General features: G+C 40.4%; 1 protein-coding gene across 4 annotated transcripts in view; it reads right to left on the bottom strand.

Annotated features, from left to right (window-relative positions):
* Window positions 1–20,829, bottom strand: part of KLHL7 (kelch like family member 7) — a 66,076-nt gene extending 45,247 nt beyond the window's left edge. The window contains exons 1-3 of one of the 4 annotated variants that reach the window (XM_055314830.1): window positions 20,437–20,562; window positions 3,282–3,412; window positions 1,247–1,529 (exon numbers count right to left, since the gene is read on the bottom strand). Coding sequence is in view for 1 of the 4 variants with exons in the window: in XM_055314829.1 (XP_055170804.1) it covers window positions 20,437–20,556 (120 nt within the window). In the remaining 3 variants the exon portion in view is untranslated. Of the gene's footprint in view, window positions 1–1,246; window positions 1,530–3,281; window positions 3,413–20,436 lie in introns of all 4 variants that reach the window. The other 3 variants (XM_055314831.1, XM_055314832.1, XM_055314829.1) reach the window with 3 other exon arrangements.
* Between the last annotated feature and the right edge of the window lie 702 nt (window positions 20,830–21,531).

Below are 21,531 nucleotides of genomic sequence, written 5' to 3'. Positions count from 1 at the left end.
CTCCACAAATAAAAATCCAAATGAGATGGTAATGCTCAGAACAACAAAGGAAACAGGCTTTATTTTTTATTTTATAATGGGCCAAAAGATGAATAAAAATTTTACTTTTTCAGCTATGTCAAGATTTTTCTATAAGGCCTAGGGCCTATTGCTTAGATATTACATGCAGATTACTTATAGCTTAAGCCATTATTATCTGAGTAGTGTCTTGAATTTTTAATTTTTTATTTCCTTTGACTTGGCGGGAGAGGTAGAGTAGGTAGGCATAGTTCTCAGGTGATTTTGCCACATACCACACCCAAAATAACAGGTAGCAAAACCAAGTCAACTATTTGGTTACCACCAAAACAAGTGGATCTAGTTGCTAAGGGGGAAGAAAGAAAGAAAAAGGTGGAAGGAAAAGAAGGAAAGGAGTGAGAAAAAGAATTCCGACAGAACAAGCAAATAAGCAAATTAGGTAAGGGAGGAGTCTATGGCTGCTGACAGAAGTTCCGAAAGATGTATAACTATTCTGAAATGTAGCAAAAAACCTTGCCAAAATATATATTCAGCAACAGGGAATTTTAGTTGCATGAATACATAGGCACTTCAGTAAGTTAAAGAAAGAAATCAGAGAGATCTCTGCACAGCAATTTAGTTCTTAAGAATAGTCTCCAGCTAGATATTAACGTTGTGGAAGGAACGGGAGGTACTTTTTGTATCCAAACAGTACATCTGACTGTGCTACACTAGATTAACAGGTTTCAACAAGAAATGGGATTGATTTAAAGAGAAGAGACTCTTCTCAGGAAGAGTGTATCTATAGACAGAAAATGGGAAGAGACAGAGATCTGGGTTACATTGGAGAATATGAAAGGTAACAAGTCCTATGTGAATTGAAAAGAAACAAACAAAACTACCTTTTGTACATGTTTACTGGATAAAGGAAAAGAAAACCTTGCAATTTGTTTATATCCCCCTATTCTGTTACATCTTTAATATTTTTAGCATTTGAATTTTAGTCTCTTAAAATTGCGCACAGATTTGTGACTTAATCTGAAATTCTCACCATCTAAAATACCTTTTAGTTGGATTTAAATCGAAGGATCTATTTATTACTGATGACTTATGTTTCATCATACATAGGCCATCTTCTTTTACACTATTTATTATGGTTCCTTGTCTTCTTTTTTCTTTAACTACCAGGTGCTATTTTGGTCACATTTTCTTTGCACTTTTGTACTTTTTTCTTGTTTTAGGAACTTACTTATAGATCTGTCAAATATTTGCAAAGTGAATTCAGCAGGGTTATTAGTCAAATATTCTAGGAATGCAAGGAAGGTTCAAGAACAATAATCCTTTAATGTAATTCAGCATACTGACAGGTTAAAACTTTATGTAGAAAAACTTCAATAGATGGCACAATGAAAAATTCACTTCCTTTTATACTCTTTAACAAAGAAAACGATGTATATGTATGCTGAAGGTGATTTGACTCAAGAGCAAACATCACATTTATGGTGACACAGAAGAGGCATTTTCATTTAAGTCTGAAACAGAGAAACATATGCTATCATTACTATTATTCAATTATTATTCTGGAAATTTTAGCCAAACTGAAGCCTCTGCCTCAGCCACTCTGGCCAATTTACCAGTCTTTAAGAGTTAGCAAGCACCTTTAGCCCTTGTGATTAACTGAACCTTTCTTTGTATGGGAACCAAACCCTCTTGTACAATCCCCCCTACCCCTCACTCTGGGGCACCAATACACAATCTCAAACACTGCCATAATGTCTGTAGCTGGTACCACTGAGTCTAAACGCAACCAAGAAGTGTTATAGATCACTGTGCTTCCCTTTTACTGATTAACTGCCCTAAAATTCCTTTAAAAATCTTTGGGCCAGGCAAAAACCTCAGTGTTGGTTTTTAGACAAAAGTCTGCCTTCTCCCCAGGTGGCCAGCCTCCTGAATAAAGCTCATAATCCTTTCCAATCAAAATTTGTCTCTTCAGTATCAGCTTTTTGAGCAATGAGCAGCTGAAACTGGGTTTTTAGGTAACAAAATTGGTAAGAAAGTAAAGATAAATTTAACATTCGTAGAATTAAATAAAAAGTCAGTAAGATGGCTAGGCATAAATAAGATAAATATGAAAAAGCAATCAGCTAACTTATATGTGAGCAGTAAGCCATAAAGAAACATGAATGGGGGATAAACAACCCAGCATAGCAGCAACAAAATAATTAAATATTGAGAAATAAACCTAAAAAATGTGAGGGAGCTACCTTAAGTAGGAATTTGATAGATGATAAAGATACTATTTCAAAAATGTGTCAAGAGGGTGGAGCCCATGCAATGTTTAGGTCAGTGAAACTATTTCCTAGGATACTGTAACAGTGGATACATGTCACTATACATTTGTCAACATCCACAGAATGTACAATACAAAAAATAAACCATAATGTGGACCACAGTTCATAATAATGTAACAATACTGGCTCAAAAATTTTAACAAATGTATCATGGCTATGTTAGCAAGTAGTTAACATAGGGAAAACTGGGAGGGGGAGAGGGAAAATGGGGACTCAGTACTTTTTGCTCAATTTTTTGGTAAACATAAAACTACTCTAAAAAGCAAAGTCTATTAATTTAAAAAATGTGATGTGAGAATGGATAATTGAAAAATGGCATTAGTATAACTGTTACCCACTGAGGGGAAACATTAGATTTCTCTTTCATAATGTAGTTGCTCTTCCTCTGGGCAAGTTAAGTACTGGAAAGGAAAGTTCAGTCCTTTTCTCCACTGTCACTTGTGGAAGACGGTCTATATGATGAACAAGAGTAAAGGAAAGGTCACTGACCACACACTGCCAGGCCTTCTGGTAGATTTTCTTTTATAAGTCTGCCCCAAAGTAGACATAACTCATCTCAAAGGTTTGGAACCAACAGTGGAAGAGAGCTGCTGAAACCCATATTCAACGCAGTAAAGAAACTTTGGTGATACTTTAGTGCCTGCAAATATTAGGGATTTCTTCAGGAACAGTTCTTTGGTTAGGAAAGATTTCACTTCAAAACAGGCAAGCATTTGAGGCAAGTGTTGGTAGAATGACCTTCTGCTGTCTTTACATGTTTGCCAGGTAAAACTGCAAAAGGCAGTAGACTCCATGTAAGCCCTACAGCACTGTAAGAGGTTCTAACTTTTAATAATATGTGTTGGCGTTACTAGGAAGCATGCAATCATCTAATTCTATTCCCAAATTCTATTCTTCATCAGATCCCAAGAAGAGGACTGAGGAATGACTAACCTTTGGATTTAAGTAGCTTGTCAACAAGGTTCTGCAATCAATCCTGCCCAGCGTGATTTCAAGCTGGCCCTGGGTATAAATCCCTGAGTAGACTGTAGATTCAACTATAGTTGGGTGGTGGATTTAAATCACTGAAAAAATAAAGGGAAATGCAGCCCTTATTATATGGGGGTAAATCATCTTCTTGGATTGAGATACTAGGAAAGCCTCAACAAAGCCATAATAAACTCAAAAGCTAAGAAAAAAATTAAAAAGCCCTTAGCAATCTTATTTGCTCAGAAAAACAGCAGTGGATATACACATATATAATCACAATAAGGCAAGTGAGAAAGTGAAAGAAAAACAAAGTTAGACATAAGATTAATAGAGGAAAAGGGGAATTTTTTTCTTTAAGGAAAACATGACAAGTTAGGTCAAACAGCTTTAAAAAGGAAAGAAGATACAGTTCGGTATAAATGCTCTTTAAAAGACGGGACTAAGAAAAAAAAAGTTACTTTTACTGTTATTTATTCAAGTAGGGTGACATATAAGCCAAAAAGACACATGGAGGGAGAAAAGTAAAGTTCAGCAGTAGACTAAAACAGTTCTCTCAGAAAAAGCCTGGATTGAAGAAATTTTTGTTAAGAGCTCTCTTAAAGCCAAAGGTAAGATATCAAACACATAATCAGAGGACTGCCCTTAAAAATTGGGACAGTTGTAACAGGTGATTACATTAAATTCAAATAGCTTTGTAAAGTTTCTGAAAAGGAAGATCGACTATAAAGTAGTTCATCCATTATGTAATTTGCAAGGTGATATGGGTAGAAAGACAGGAAAGCTACATATATAGTGGAACATATCAGGGAAGTCTGTGGAAATAAGACTGTAAGGGAGAGTACTAGGTCATACTAAAGGGAAGCCAAGTAATGCAGATATAATCCAAGCCTAAATTAGATGCTGAACTTGTCCATAATTGGAATTACTTTACTGTGGGTTGTGAAGACTGGCAGCAGCTCAATCAATCCTGAACATATGGACCTCTTGATTTCCACTATGACCGTGTCTGTAAGAAAGGCACTAAGAGGAAGAAGAAAAACATTTGGGCCTCAAATCAAAAGGAAAAAAAAAAGTAAGGAAGGTATTCCGGTCTAAACAATGTTAGCTCTTGGGATGCCTGGGTGGCTCAGCAGTTGAGTGTCTACCTTCGGCTCAGGGCATGACCTTGGAATCTGGGATCCAGTCCCGTACCCGGCTCCTGCGGTGAGCCTGCTTCTCCCTGTGTCTCCGCCTCTCTCAGTCTCTCATGAATAAATAAATAAATCTTAAAAAAAAAAAAATGTTAGCTCTATACTATGTAGAAAGGAAAGGATTCAACTTGAACAGGTTAACAACTAAGCTGAGGATCCCTGAAAGGAACAAACAGAGGACAGATACACAGCCCATTTTGACACACATAGGTAGCAAAAAGGAATATGTCTGCTACCACTGAGTTTCCAAGGCCTGGAAAACTCAAATAATGAGGAAGGACAAGGTTTTGAGAGTATACTGTAAAGGCCATGTTAGTCCCGAAAGGGACCATAAACTTTAGAACAAAGGTCATTCTCCAGCTGAAATAAATGGAAAGGAAAAAAGACCCTCCCCAAGAGATAGGATTAGTAGATACAAGGAATTTCACTATAGGACAGGATCATAATGGGGACACAAGGGTGCAGAATAACAAGGTGGATCAGAACTGTAGAGAATGCAAGGCCACAAACTGCTCTGCACGACTGCCTGCTACAAACGTGGATCATTCTCGCAAAAGAAAATACTTTGTCACTAGACAGAACTCAACTACTTCAGCACTGGGCTACCTAAGGTTCAAAAAAGAAATAAATATTGAGCTTTAAATGCACAGGACAGACAAAAGGGAAAAAAGGGAAACTCTAGAAGACCTGGCAGCTGAGTAAATCCCCCTGGCAAATTTCTCCAAGAACAAGGACTATGCCAGTGAAGCAGATGAAATTCCTTCCCTATATGGTCAAGTGTCTCTATTAGCCTCTTGCTAAGTGATTTCTCTCATCTGAGTTTAGAGTCTGCAAATTACAGACAGCCAACAGACTGGCAGCAATCTGTGCAAGCAAAAAGCCAAGATATCTTTATGTTTTCTTTGAAGATTTTCTGTTCCCTAGAAACCAGAGTTTCTGTTGTTTTTGTCTGAGAACAATAATGTGGGTTAGGACTTTATAGTAAGGTGTCAACAACTGCACTATTTATTATAGAGATGGGAGATTTGCTTGTATCTTTTCAGATTTGTGGGGATGATGATGCTGCTGTGCTAATCTTAAGAGTCCTAGGAATCCTACAACATTCTGAAAACACGTGGCACCAACTACTTTAAAATTAGAGAAATTCATCTTTGGAAGCACTAAACTTAATATATTCCAATGGAAGAAAGCTTCCCCAAATCTATCCAACACTTAAGAGAACGCCTTCTGGCTGAGATTGAGCAGTGAAGAAACCAAGGAGAGCACATATTTGGAAAGATCTTTAATTTTAACTCAGAGGGAAATCACAGGTGTGGAAATTTAATAATGAGTGGGTTCATAAGAGTCAAATTTGGGGGGATTTCATGTTGCTAGTATAGAATTAAGAGTCTAAGCTGTCATTTGGTTGTTCACTGCAGATAATCTGGAGAGCTATGAATGAAATCTTGGCTGAAAAAAATTTGAGATGGGAAATAGAAGTAAATTTCCAATCAGGAGTTAATAGATCATCTACCCATTTAAAAGATATCTGGAGTAAAAAAAAATTTAAACTTAAAAAAAAAAAAAGATTTTATTTGATGGCAAGTGAGCATAAGTGAGCGAGAGACCAAAAGTGGAGGGGCAGAAAGAGAGGGAGAAGCAAACTCCCTGCTGAACAGGGACCCTAATATGGGACTCACAGGAACCTAGAATCATGACCAGAACTGAACCAACTGAGCCACCCAGTTGCCCCTTAAATAACCTTTCTAAACTGGTCTACAGAGGATACACAAAAGAACAGTTATTGATAAAGGATCCCCATGGGATGCCTGGGTGGCTCAGTGCTTGAGTGCCTTGGCTTGGGGCGTGATCCCAGACACCCAGGATCGGGTCCCGCGTTGGGGCTCTCTGCATGGAGCCTGCTTCTCCCTCTGCCTGTGTCTCTGCCTTTCTCTCTGTCTCTCGTGAATGAATAAATAAAAATCTTAAAAACAAAAACAAAAACGGATGCCTTTAAGATAAAACAAAATGCTCCCTGTGCAGGGGAAAAAAAAAAAGAAAAATCTTAAAAAAAAAATCTTGGAAATATGAATTTACAGCTAATTGGTACAGTTACCTTCTGCTGGGAGTTGAGATGGGGCTTTGATGCCTGAATTCTACCATCCAGCCATTTGAGATTCTCATCAGGGAGTTTATACAAAGATTAATAGCCAAGTGAGACATAATAAAACACATTATTGGGGTGCCTGGGTGGCTCAGGTAGTTAAGCATCTACCTTCCGCTCAGGTCATGATCCTGGGGTCCTGGGATGGAGCTCCATGTCTGGCTCCCTACTCAGTGGGAAGTCTGCTTTTCTCACTGCCCACATCCACCCTGGCTAGTGCATGTGTGCCTGCTCTCTCAAGTAAATAAAATCTTTAAAATTATAAAACATTAAAAAAATACTATTAATAAATGGGTACTGGGTAACCCTCATCTACTCACACTCGTATATCCCAATAATCTAAATTATGGAATTTGCATATTCATATGTTCAATAGTGGAGAAAAAAAAGATAGCTGGGCCCAAATCCAGCTTATAGAGTCCATCAAACGACATACTTTACATATCCTCTTTAGTAGGCGGAGACCTTAAGCAGAAGTATGTGAATTTCAAAAGAGTAATCCTACCATTAATAGAACAGCAATGTCTTAACTTCGAGCTTAATTAGATTACAACTTCTCTCTCACTGAGCAAAATTTGTAGGAGAGAGAGGGATGAGCTCGTTATACCTCATTTTCTTTCCTTTGGGTGAGGTGAAGGTAAAAAATGTTTTCCCAGCCCCGGCCCCTTTGCCTGCTGTTCCCCACACCACATATAGACATATGTGTATATATACATATATATATTTTTTTTCTCCTTTCAGGGAAAAGCCTTATAACAGTGGTTTTCAGACTTTTTAAGTGGTAGAATCCATTTTCAAATGATATGATTTCACATAATTTACAAAGACAGAATGGTTTCTATATAGTTAGGCTCAGCCTGGCAACCAAGGGATGGAAGAAGCCTCCTCACTATTTTGCTTAGATTCACTCACAAAAATTTTGCTTCTGATCTCAGTAATTAGTCTTTCTGGAGGTGGATTCTGCTCGTTTAAAGATATGACGACCCAAAAGAAGAATGCTTCAATCAAGCAACAGAATAATGTGTCTATAGAATTAGAAGTTAAGACTACAACCTGGGCGTTTCGGCTTCTTCTTGCCACTGGGTAAAAACAAAAGTTACTACATTTGGCTAGGTGCCTGAAACTGGTCAGGAAGGGAAAAAAAGGTTGCTGTTCTCTATGGGACAGAAGATAGCTGGAGCTCACAAGATGACCTTGGGTACCTTTTGGTTGTTGGGAGAGAAGAGTTCTCCATGGGTCTCTTGAATTCCTACATATCTTCCTGGACATGCCAAGAAGGCAAGGCCCTGACACTTTTTACCTGGGCCACCACTTCTGAAGGTTATGTTGCCAGCAAGCAACCCCTAGGAATGAGATACTGTTTTCCCACAAGAGTTAAGGGCCAGGTTTGCTTATTGTTTGCTGTAAAATGGCAGATTCCTTAAGCTTGTGTTCATTCCGTAGCTACAGAACAAACCCATTTTGTGTATGACATTCATCTGGGCCCCAATGGGTCATCCTCATAGTACTCAGGGAATAAGGGGACCTGACACATACATGTGGATGCTCATGATGGTATGCTTTGAGTAATCAAGTCTGCTGTCTCTAACCTAGGAGTCTCATGTCTCCCGCCAGCATCCATTAAACAGTAACAGGCTAACTAATCAGCTTATAAATAACATAAAATCAAATTCCAAGCCCATTGCTGGTACTGCTAAATCTAGTAATAAATGTTAATGAAAGACTAAAGTGACCCTCTACCACAAGACCAAAGGTTCAAGATACCTAGGAATAAAGGTCACCCCACCAGATAAAGAACCTTGAGGAGCTGTCTAAAGACAAAGAATAGGAACAGTGAAGGAAGAAATCATGAATACAATGAATAAAAATATTAACAAATAAATAACAGTGAAAGTGGCTATTTTTATTTTCATCCTTGCTCTTATATTTATGTTTTATATAACTTATATATAATTTTTTTAAATTATTTTTTTTTAATTTTTATTTTTTATTTATGATAGGCACACAGTGAGAGAGAGAGGCAGAGACACAGGCAGAGGGAGAAGCAGGCTCCATGCACCGGGAGCCCGACGTGGGATTCGATCCCGGGTCTCCAGGATCGCGCCCTGGGCCAAAGGCAGGCGCCAAACCGCTGCGCCACCCAGGGATCCCAACTTATAATAATTTTTAACTATGAAACTTTTCCCTCCACAAAGAATTTTCTCCATATAAAGAATTTTCCCTCCACAAAGAATTTTCTCCATATAAAGAATTTTCCCTCCACAAAGAAATTTTCTCCATATAAAGAATCTATTAAGACTTAGGCCTTAGAATCTTGAAATAAGGGATGCCTGGGTGGCTCAGTGGTTAAGTGCCTGCCTTCAGTCCAGAGTGTGAACCTGGTCTGGGTATGAGTCCCACATCAGGCTCCCTGCATGGAGCCTGCTTCTCCCTCTGCCTATGTCTCTGTCCCCGTCCCCACCCCCACCCCTGTGTGTCTCATAATAAATAAATATAATCTTTAAAAAAATTAAAAAAAAAAGAATCTTGAAATGACTATAGAAGGAATGGTATCACACCAAGTAATCTTGAACTTGAAGTTAGATATGGTAAGTGAAAAAACTTGATGACTTTTTTTTTCTATGGATTCTGCAATCTAGCATCCAATTTCCTGCCTATTAGAACCCCAAACTCCCATTTCTGAAAAAATTCCTCATTATGAACTATGTTGGTGAGAGGGCAATTCTCAGGGTCTCCCTCTCATTATAGAAGCTAAAAGTCAGTTATTTCTTCTGTTCGCTTGGCAGAGCCAAACTTTGGCAAACCACTGAAGGCCAGCCAATTATGTATCTACTTTCAGGATTTTGAATTTTGAGCAAATAACAGAAGATGGAGGAATCTTTATGGCAGTGGCAGCAGCAACAACAGCAAGTAGTCAAGACTGCTCCTGCAATGTAATGTAATGGACTCCACGGTTTCTGAAGCCTAGCTAACAGAGAATGTCTGGTTTCTGCTTGTTTGTCCTGCTTGCTCATCTTCCAGCCTATGGTCAATACAGTAAGCTCCTGATATATATATATGTAATTTGTTTTGGTTTCTTTTTGGTTCTTATTTATTTATTCATGAGAAACAGAGAGAGAGAGAGAGGCAGGGACACACGCAGGGGGAGAAGCAGGCTCCGTGCAGGGAGCCTGACATGGGACTCAATCCCCGGTCTCCAGGATCACACCCTGGACTGAAGGCAGCGCTAAACCGCTGAGCCACCTCGGCTGCCCGCTCCTGATATTCTTATAAATAAATTTTGACTTAAGAGAGAAGGTATTTCCATTGCTGGTAACCAAGAATTCCAGTAGATTCACTGTGATAATAACAATACCAACAATATTTGACAATGCTGAATAATTTATCAAGAGTTTTCACATTCTCTGTCTCACTATCCCCAACATTAGTAAGATAGGTCAGTATAGTATTATGATCATTGTCATGTGGATACAAACATAAAAGGCTAAAGAAGTTATGGACTTGCCCAGTGTCACACAATTAGTAAGACGACAGAGCTAAGATTCAAACCTAGACCTGTTTAATTACAAAATCCATGTTAGCTCCACTAGAGTATACTGTTTCCTACAGCAATGAGTGACTAAAGACAACACTAGTAAAATAAGTTTTATAGATGATACAAAGCCACTTTAGAATAATTTTTCATGATAAAAGCTTACAGTATAATGTTGTGATTCAATTTAAGTGCAATTCAAAGAGAAGGTCTAAAACAGAACTCATTTAATCCTGACACACCATTTTTCCAGTAGGCTAACCAGAAATTAAGTATAGAATTTATGATATTTAACACACATTGCATATTTTTTTTTTTAAGATTTATTTTTTATTCATGAGAGACACAGAGAGAGCAAGAGAGGCAGACACATAGGCAGAGGGAGAAGCAGGCTCCATCCGGGGAGCCTGACGTGGGACTCGATCCCGGGTCTCCAGGATCAGGCCCTGGGTGGAAGGTGGCGCTAAACTGCTGAGCCACCCAGGCTGCCCCCAGATTGCATATTCTTAAGAATGTCTCTCTTAAATATTAATCAACCACATTTTTGGCATTTAACAGAATGTAACTAATTATACGCTGTATATTATTACCTACTAAAATGTATTAATAGGCCAACTATTTCAAGGACACGTATCTTTGTAGCAGATGTCAAATGGAGTAGCTACCTGACTTGTATTCTCCCTTCACAGGAAAGGAGTGAAGGGAGTATCAGTATATAAAAAGCCTTTCAAGATGTTTGTGCTCCAAGACCTTGTTCTCCTTACCATAGAAAATTGATTCAAAGGGCTAACACTCAAACCAAATTAGGTCTATCACAGCCTCTCTATCCAGGATTTGAAACTCTGAAAGAGAAACAGATTAGCAGTAGTCAGAGCTGAAGTACAATTAAGGCAGCTCCTACAGAAAGGGTAGAAGCCCTTAGGATTGGAATAGTTCTTGCATCTCCCAAATCTTGATTGTCTTCTCTGCAGAAGGGAATTTTAATATAATCATGTCTCCCTTACGATATGCTTCTGTATTCATTCATTCAATACACATGTGGTAAATGTCATGCTGTCAGTATGCACTTTATACTACTGGAGTTTATTTTTTAATTTTTTTAATTTGGAGATATATATATTTTTTAGTTTTTATTTAAATTCCAGTTAACATACTGTGTAATATTAGTTTCAAGTATACAATATAGCGATTCATCACTTCCATACATCACCTGGTGCTCATCACAGTAAGATCACTCCTTTAGGGCAGCCCCGGTGGTGCAGCGGTTTAGCGCAGCCTGCAGCCCAGGGCAAGATCCTGGAGACCCTGGATCAAGTCCCCACGTGAGGCTCTCTGCGTGGAGCCTGCGTCTCCCTCTGCCTGTATCTCTGCCTCTCCCTCTCTGTGTGTCTCAATGAATAAATAAAATCTTAAAAAAAAAAAAAAAGATCACTCCTTTAATCCCCATCACCCATTTAACCCATCCCCCACCCACCTCCCTTCTGGAAACCATCAGTTTGTCCTTTATACTTAAGAGTCCTCCCCTCTGCTCATTTAAAAAAAATGTGCCTGCCTTCAGCCCAGAGTGTGAACCCTCCCCTCTGCTCATTTGTTTTGTTTCTTAAATTCCATGAACGGCACCTAGGTGGCTCAAATATCTGCCTTCAGCTCAGGTCCTGATCCCAGGCGGCAGCAGCAGGCTTCCTGCTCAGCAGGGAGTCTGCTTTTCCCTCTGCCCTCCCCCCCAAATAAATAATTTTTTTAAATTCCATAAATGACTGAAATCATATAGTATTTGTCTCTCTCTGGCTTATTTTGCTTAACTTAATACTCTCTAGCTCTCTCCATGTTGCACATGGCAAGATTTCAATCTTTTTTATGGCTGGGTAATATTTGGGTGGTATGTGTGAGTGTGAGTTGTGTGTGTACACACATCTTCATCCACTCATCAGTCGAGGGGCATTTGGGCAGTTTCCATAGTTTGGCTACTATATAGATAATGATGCTATAAAAGTTGGGGTGCATATATCCCTTTGAATTAGTATTTTATATTCTTTGGGTATATACTACTGGAGTTTAAAGAACATTAATCCCATCCTGAAAAGCCTGGGCCAAACACAGGAGGCAGGTCCCTCTCCATGTACTCACCATTCTATCCATCCTTTGTCCTCTAAAATCTGCCCCCTCCCCCACCACTCCATTAAAACTTAACCATCACTTTTCAAACCCAGGGGACACTTTATCTTTTTTGGCCTCCCTACTACATTTGATACTCCTGTCTCTCCTTTGTCACCTGTATCTTGGTTTTAGTGATATTATTCCCTGCTTTCTTGCTTCCATACCTTAATCTCCAATGTACTTTTCTTTCTATCCTTTAAAACATTGGTGTTCCCCCAGAGTTTCATCCTCTGTCCACTTTTCTTTTTCTTTTTTTTTTTTTTCTGTCCACTTTTCTCCTTACTCTGCCCTTAACTTCTGGGTGTTATCAACCATGACATCAATTATTTACTTAACAAATATTTGAGCACCTATGTGGTAGATGTTGGCAATACAGCACCAAATGAGACAGTGTCCCTGTCCTCATGAAGCTTAGAGCCTAGTAGCAAAGACATACATTACAATAAGAAGTGTTTCTTGCCTTTATAGAGATGATCAGTGCATGAACAAAAGGAATAGAATCTATATAATAGAGGCCCTTGACATAACGTAGGGCATTCTGGGAGGAAGTGGCATTAAAGTCAAAACTGAAGCATGAGTAGGAGGGAAAAAGAATTACAGGCATTGGTACAATATTGCAAGAACTGAAGGAAGACAGGTGCCTGGAGTGAAATGGCTGAGAAAAGTGGTATGAGATCTGACAGAAATAGGTTGGGATCACATCAGACAGGGTTGTAAAGGCCTGGTTAAGGATAAATATTCGTTAGAAATCCATGACAACTAAATTCAAAAAACCTTCAAAAATACTGCCAGCCATCATACCAATTCTACTCTTCACAAAAATTACTTTCCTCAACCTCTAGCTTCATCTTCCTCCTTCATTTTAGTGAATGATCTCATCTCCTACTTTTCAGAGCAGAAACACCTTTATTCTGATTCCTAGTGTTCAGTCCTCCTTAATGCCCATCACCCACTTACCCCATCCCCCTACCCATCTCCTTTCCAGCAACCCTGTTTCCTATAGTTAAGAATCTCTTATTGTTTGCCTCCCTGTTTTTGTCTTATTTTTCCTTCCCTTCCCCTGTGTTCGTTCATCTGTTTTGTTTCTTAATTACCACAAATGAGTGAAATCATAGGGTATTTGTCTTTGACTTATTTTGCTGAGCAGAATACCCTTAGTTCCATCTATGTTGTTGCAAATGGGAAGATTTCATTCTTTTTGATGGTTGAGTAATATTCCAGTGTGTGTGTGTGTGTGTGTGTGTGTGTGTGTGTACACACACGCATCTTCTTTATCCATTCCTCTGTTGATGGACATCTGGGCTCTTTCCGTAATAAATGAATTCTTCCAGTTTTTAAGCACATTTGTACCTCTCCAATTTAAACAAAACCAAATGACTTTATTGACTCCCTTTATTTGACTCCCTTACTTCCTTCAGGGCCAAATTTCTCCAATAAAGCTGTTTCAATTGTTTCATATCGTACTCATGATAATCTGACTTCCATCTGTCTCCCATCAAAACAGCACTCACTACAGTCAATAACTCCCCTGTGTTGCTATATCTTGACTTCTCATTGGCTTCAAAATTTGCCATGCTCCTTCTGAAACAATTTCTTCTCAGATTCTGAAAACTGAAACTCATTTTCCTCTTACTCTTCTGGACATTTTTTTTTTTGGGGGGGGGAAGGGGCTCCTTATAGACTCATTCCCCATTTATCCTAGATTCTCCACGGTTTTAACAAAAAAAGTTATCTAACGTCTGCAGATAATCACAAATTTACACTTAATTTTTTTTTTTTTTTTTTTTAAGATTTGAGAGAGGGAGAGCATGCGCACATGCAAGAGTGAGAGAAGGGGCAGAGGGAAAGGGAGAGATAATCTGAAGCAGACTCCCTACTAAGCTCAAGCCTGACAAGGGGCTTGATCTCACCACCCTGAGATCATGACCTGAGTCAAAATCCAGTCAGACACTTAACTGAGTCACCCAGACACCCCTAAAATAAATAAGTAAATAAAATTTATTCGTTTGAGAGAGCACGTGCATGAGTGGTAGGAGGAGCAGAGGCAGAAGAAGCAGGTTCCTGCTCTCCTGAATCCAACGTGGGGCTAGATCCCAGGACATGGAGAGCGTGACCTGAGTCAAAGGCAGATGCTTAACCATCTGAGCCATTCAGGTTACCCCCCTCACCACCACCAAAAAGAATATTTTAAAGTAAACTCTACCCTCAATGTGGGGCTCGAACTCATGACCCCGAGATCAAGAGTTGCACATGGTATGACTGAACTAGCCAGGTGCCCCATGAATTTACACTTTTAACTCACAACTCTCCAGACCTGTCAATTCATCATATATACTTTAATGTCTCATAGGCACTGTGAATTGAATTGAACATACCTAAAACACAAACTATAATCCTTTCCCCAAAGCCTTGATCCTTTTCCAGTATATCCTCTCTCAGTGAATAGTGTCACTATCTCCCTTGCTATGCATTCTAGGACCCTAGAGGTCATAACTGAAAATTTGTATTGAATCCCTCAGCATCCAGTCAACCACCACTATCATAATAGCAACAAAAATAGCCAACATTTATTGGGAACTTACTATCAGGTCCTGTTTTAAGTCATCTTAATTTGGTTATCTAATTTAGTCATCACATCCACCGGTGGAAGTTATTATCACCAGGCCGGTGGATTTTACCTCCTAAATTTCTTGAATATGTCATCTTTTCTTCATTTCTATTGTAGCTACCACCTTAATACAAAGGACCATCTCACTGAGTTACTGAGTGACTTCCTGTTTGGTTTGCCAACAACCACTCTGAGAGCTCTCTCATTTGCCACGGATCAGACCATCTTTTTCAAAAGAAAAACAAACACTTGCAGATCCCTCCTCTTTCTCAGAAACATGCATGCACAACACATATCTGAAGGGGCTTTAGAATAAAGGCAACCCCTCCCCCCAACTTGACTTATGAAATTATGCCTGGGCAGGTCTCTAGCTACTTCTCCAGATTCGTCTTACACTATCATCCCTCTTATGTTCTGTGTTCCAGTCACACTGGCCTTAAGTCAGTCTCTTGAATTTGCCATTCTATGTATGGTAAGCAGGTCTCTGACTTAGGGCCTCTGCATTTGCTGTTCCATCTACCTAAGAGGCTCTTCCTTAAGGTGCCTGATTAACATGTACTCTTTTTTAAAAAAAGTTTATTTATTTATTCATGAGAGACACAGAGAGAGGCAAAGACACAGGCAGAGGGAGAAGCAGGCTCCATGCAAGGAGCCCTATGCAGGACTTGATCCTAGGACTCCAGGATCACACCCTAAGCCTAAGGCAGACACCCAACCGCAGAGCCACCCAGGCATCCCTTAACATGTACTTTTATTTCAGCTCTCAGTTCATTCACCAGTTCCTTGGGGGAAATTTTCCTAATGGTCAAATCATCCACTCATCTGCCCTCACTGTATCATATTCTTCTCTTCAATAATACCTACCACTGTTTCAATTTTACATTTTTTTGTGTGACTGCTTGACAAATGTCTCACTCTCCTACTAGACTAAAACTACCACGAGGGCAGGGATTGTCTGGTTTTGCTCATCACTGCAAGTACAGAATCTAGCAAAATGCCTAGCATGCAGTGGCTCAGTAAGTATTCACCCAAATGGATGTGTTAGAAAGCCAAACTGAGCTAGATGAATAAGTCAATAGTGAGCTAAAAGAAAGGGGGGCAGTGAGTCTACCCATCCTCTGGTTTTAACAGGGAGGAGAGAGGTATTATTTATAGGGGAGTGTTGAGACTAAAAATGGGTGGACTGGTTTGGGCGGATGGTTAAAAAAATTAAAGAAGTTAAAACATGCCTAAATGCTAGACTCCGGTAGAGAAGAAGTTAAAGAAGCTCAAAAGAGATGTAATAACAAACAATGTAACTTTTCTGACTAGGCTAATATTGAGGGATTCAAAGCCCAGGTGAAAACACTGGCTTTGGATGAAAAAGAGGCAGCTTCTCCATTGTAGCAAAATAAAAAATTGTCAAAATAGGTGTATAGATTTGGGGGTAGAAATCTAAAAGTTAGTTCCAAAATAATGTCTTCTATTTTTTTACACTATCAAAAGGGGATGATCTATTGAAAGCAAGCAAATAGAGGACTCATTTTAGAGGAAAACAGTAAAATTAACAGAAAGCAGGACTGATTACCAGTACTGACAGCTGAGTTGAAATTAAGACACCTGGCAACGAACTGCCTAGTAATGGGATATATTCCAGCTGTGCTTGGAAACATTGCACAAAAAAGGTAAATAGTCATCAATGCTTTTTGCCCGACAGATATGAAGAAAGGATGGAAGGTCAGGAAAGCCTGGGGGCATTGGAAGGAAGTGAAGAGAGAGATGATTATCTCCTAAACTGGGCAGACAAAAGAAGACAGCCTGGAGTCAAAAATAAGAAAGTCTGGATAATGGGAGTAGTCAATGGATGTTGCTGGCGGAACTGAATGAGACAAAGCACGTTAAACACATTGCAGAATGGCTGGTAGAAAACAAATGATCCAGAAGTGTTTCTATTACTGAAAATTTAATGCAGGAAGTTGTATTATTCACCCTAAAGATTAATGGCTAGTAGTAATTTACAGTCTTGAAGAGGTGAGTATACAGAAGTTAAATCATTTTAGTTAGTAAGTAAGCCTAATTGACTGCTCAGCATCTAATCCTTAAATCAGCTTTTTTGGTTCTCTTAATTCTCAACAGGGTTTTAACATAAGGTTTTAAATTCTAATTATACTTTAATTCACTTAACAGGGGGAAACTGTAAACTATAGTGGTACTTAGGAAGATCTTACGACATATCCCTTAAATGTTAAGGTTCTCCTACACTTAATTAACACAAGAGCAACAGCAATTGGACATGAGCAGTAGTGATTATGATCAAGCCTGCTTTGTAGAGCTCCTCTGTAGTATATCAGGTAATAAAATTAATATAAACAAAAAGGGAAAAAAAGGTGCTCAACCTATTTAAATAAGATGCTCCTATATACCCACTATAATGGCTAACGTTATAAAGACTGACAATATCAAGTGCTGACAGGATGTAGAATAAAAGCCTCTCTAATACACAGCTGGCATGAGCATAAACTGGCACAACCTTCAAAACATTATGACAGTTATCTATTAAAGTTGAGTGTAGCATAGCCTGTGACTCCACAACTCCACTCTCAGGTACTTCCCAACAGAAATGCATACATGTGCACATCTAAAGACATGTACAAAACATACAAAAATGTTCAAAGTAGTACTATTCTTCATAGTGCCAAACTAGAAATAACTCAAATGTCCATAATGATAGAATGGATAAACTGTGGTGTATTTATACAATGGAATACTAAATAAATAAATACAATGAAGATGAAGTAGAGCCACACAGAACATAATAAATCTCACAAAAATAATGTTAGCTTTCAGAAACCAAGACCCAAGAGTATATACTGTATGATTCCATTTATAAGTTCTAAAACAGGAAAAACAAATCTATGGTGACAGAAATTAGAACAGTGGTTACATTTAGGGGGTGGGTAGTGATTGAGAAGAGTGTAAACGGAGACCTCTGGTGTGTTCTTCATGTTCTACTTCTTGTTGGTGGTATGTATATTTTGTGATAATTCACTGAGTTGCATGTTTATGATTTATATCCTTTAGTGAATCCTATACTTCTTTGGAAAGTTTACTTGAAAACTAGAAATGACTGCAAGGATGATGAAGGAAAAGGCTCCATAAGAAGGAAAAGGCACCAGCAGAGATTGCTGGCTCTGAAGAACCCCCGTTCACTACTACACATAAAATTGGCTATTAGGCTATCAAGAGATGAAATGACCTAAATCATATTTATCTAAGATCACAAAACTAGTTAATGGTAGAGGAGGATTGGAATTCAGGTATTCTAATTTTACCATATGCTCAACTTCTTGTAAGGATGTTTCTGGGTGTGTACAGAGGGGTCCTTTTCATCCAGACACTCATTACTCTGATCCCCAAAGTGATGAGGTCATATGGGGAAGCAAAAATAGTCACAATATAATATTCACTAAAGAACAAAAACACTCATAAAATTGGTTCTCACTCAAACATTCTTCCTCCGGCTCAGACCAGTTTCTATTTCTGCCAATTCCCAACAACTGCCCTTGTCAATCATTCTTGGTGAGTCTCTACTGTTATGATGTTAAACAAGTACAATGTAAATCAACTGCAAAGTGAAAACTGAAAAATCACACAAATCTTGCAAAAGATGCAGGATTCCACCAAGTTGGTAAAAGTTCTACTGGAGAATACCCGAATGACATGTAAAGCTATTGACAAAAAGAGAATCCAACAGATTATAAGTTCAGTTAACTGCTGTGAAAGAGATCTCTGGTTATTCACCCAGCTTCTATTTCCCCCTTCCTCCTCAGTAAGAGTAACAGAATCCTGATTTTTCAGTAACTTTATTTCTCACTTAATAAATAAACAGATGTTAATATAGTCTAACGCTAAGTATAAGAAAGGGATATGAATCAGAAATTTTCAAACCCAAAGAGGTGAGCATCCAGTTTCAGAAAATCACCTCTTCTTTCAAGTAAACAACTGATGCTGCAATCCCGTTGCACCCTATCTACATAAGGAATGAGGCAATGCTTTACCACGCTGGAGTCCACAGACAAAAACCACATGTCTGGAGGGGAGTGGGAGGACTGCTGGAAACAAATGTGAGCACTGGTGAATGGTGTTGGACCTTTAGAAGCCAACACTTGATAAATGCACCAGGAATCTGAAGTCGCTGGTGTTGTAAATGTAAAACGCTTTACATGAAAGGAACTTGAATGGATACGTGAAAATAGATACGTGAAAGTAAGTTAGACATAATACTGAATTCAGAGGTCCACAGCTACTTCAGCACCAAAGCCAGGAAAGGTTTAAAGGCATTTGGACAGATAGCTACTGCATTCATGCACCACGCCAGCAGCTGATGAACAAAGACAAGCTCCCAGCAGTGAGAGTTTGCTTAATGAAACCAGAAGCCTCGCATCTTCACACAAATCTTAAATCCCTGTACCGTTGTCCGTATTCTCATCAGAATCACTAGATAAGCAAACCAGGTTTTGCCATTATTCATACTCCCATCCTGCTTTTGTCCTCTTTAAAGACAGGACCACGACCACAAAACAGAAACATTCCCACGTCTCCTTAGATGCGTATTATTATTATTATTATTATTGAAATAAAGCTTACGGGATAAAAAAAAAAGTAACCAAGTGACTTTGATATGCTCTTTGGTAAAAGACGTCATGGAATTAAAAGACAGACAAACAAACAAACAAACCCCTCTCTAGTCTACATTCTCCCTGTTAAAATCCATCCTTTTCATAACCCACCTTTTTGCCGACGCGGAGACTTTCATTAATGCGCCATACATCAAAGGCAGAACAAAGAGCTCCTCTTAATCGCAGAGGCGCACAGGGGCCTTAAAACACTGCGCGGTATTTATTTACCCGTGACTGTGTTTGGCTTTAAATGAACACGTCCGGGAGGATTTGTCTTTGACTACCTCCACCGGCTGACACAGAGGAGGGGCGGGGAATCCTTATTGAAGACTAGCTGATTTCAGGCCAGCGATGCTTTTTTTTTTTTTTTTTTTTTTTTTTTTCCCCTCCTTCTTCGGGGGCTTGGGATTGGGCTGTGCCAATGGGCTCCTTCGCACAAGATCTCACGACACCTCGGAGCGGCTCTCCGAGGGAGGGATCCTCGCCTCACAAAGAGATAATAACTAGGGCAGAGCTGTTACACAACCGACACGCGATGCCGAACGCCAGCCCGAGGAGTCAGTCCCCCGGGAGCGTGGCCGGGGAGCCACAGCATCAGCAGACGGGGACACGCTAGCGCTCGAGAACGGCCTAACGAGACCCCCCGCTGGCACACCGCAGGCTGGCTGGCTGGCTGGCTGGCTGGCTGGCTGGCGTGGCTGGCGTGGCTGGCGTGGCTGGCGTGCGGGGAACCGCAGGAAGGGCGAGGACCGCGGAGGAGAGCCGCGGTCCCCCGGGCGCGAGTCCCGGACCCCCTCCCCCCGGCGCCCGTCCCTCCCACAAAGGCGGTACCTGTTTCCGCATGTTATTCATGACGCCCATGAAGCCCGCCAACAATTTAGCTTCTTCTCGAGCAGCAAGTTTCTTCTCGGTCTTCTTCTTGCTGCTCTTCTCCACCCCGGAGGCTGCCATCCTCCGTCAGCTCGGTTCACGCCCGGGGTTGGCCGGGCCGAGCGAGCGGTTGGTCGCACGCTGCGGGCACGCTGGGGCTTCTGTTTACCAAACACCGCGGCCGGGACTGCGGCTGCAGCGCCCTACTGCCGGCGCGGCCACGGCGGAAGGACAAGGCCTGGCGGGCCCCCTCAGAAACTCACCGGGAGGCGACGTCGCGGGCTCGGCGGCGTCCCGACAGAACCGGAGCCGGGCCGAGGAGTCTGCGCACTTCGCTCGCGGAGGGGGGGCGGGGGGCGGGGGCGCTACGGAGGGAGCAGGGGGCGGGGCCTGTGCGTCACAGCTGCGCGCGGCTCCCGGGCGGTGTGACGTGACGCCACGCGACGCGACGAGGCGTGGCGAGGCGCGGCGCGGGCGTGTTTGTCGCCGCCGGGAGTCGGCGGGATTTCGACTTGCAGCGGCTCCAAGGGCGTGCGTGCTCTTCCGTTTGCCCAAGTCAGGTTTGACGAATTTAGATTTTTGTAGCGAAATTTTCTTTTCTTTCTTTTTTTTTTTTTTTGGATACGTAGGCGGTAGGACGCAGGAGGATGTCTCCCGTTAGAGTAAGCACCGGAGGAACCGGGTTGGTGTTTTCTTCCCTGCAGCATCAGACACTGGCAAATTGTAGGCGCTCGATGTATATTTATTACAGGATGAAAGATGATCACGTACCGCAAACGAAAGGCATAATATATGCAACACGAGAGTTATTTACTTGGGATTCATAAAGCAAAAGCACCCAGTCCCGACGGCGTCTCCTTGATGTGGAATGCCTGCTTATTTAGGCTGGTTTACTTGCTGTTTCAGGTGTCAGCTCCAAAAAAAAAAAAAAAAAAAAAAAAAAAAAAAAAAAAAAAATCTTAAATTAGTCCAGTTAGTCTTCCCCAAGGATTCTACCGGGACACGAAGCCCAATCACAGAGCTCATGAAAAGGCTTTCAAAAAAAAAAAAAAAAAT

The sequence above is a fragment of the Nyctereutes procyonoides genome, unplaced genomic scaffold (assembly GCF_905146905.1).
Source record: "Nyctereutes procyonoides isolate TBG_1078 unplaced genomic scaffold, NYPRO_anot_genome, whole genome shotgun sequence".
In the NCBI taxonomy this organism is placed as follows: domain Eukaryota; kingdom Metazoa; phylum Chordata; class Mammalia; order Carnivora; family Canidae; genus Nyctereutes; species Nyctereutes procyonoides.
Note: the sequence above shows the minus strand (reverse complement) of the source record. Positions and strands in the feature narration are given on the sequence as shown.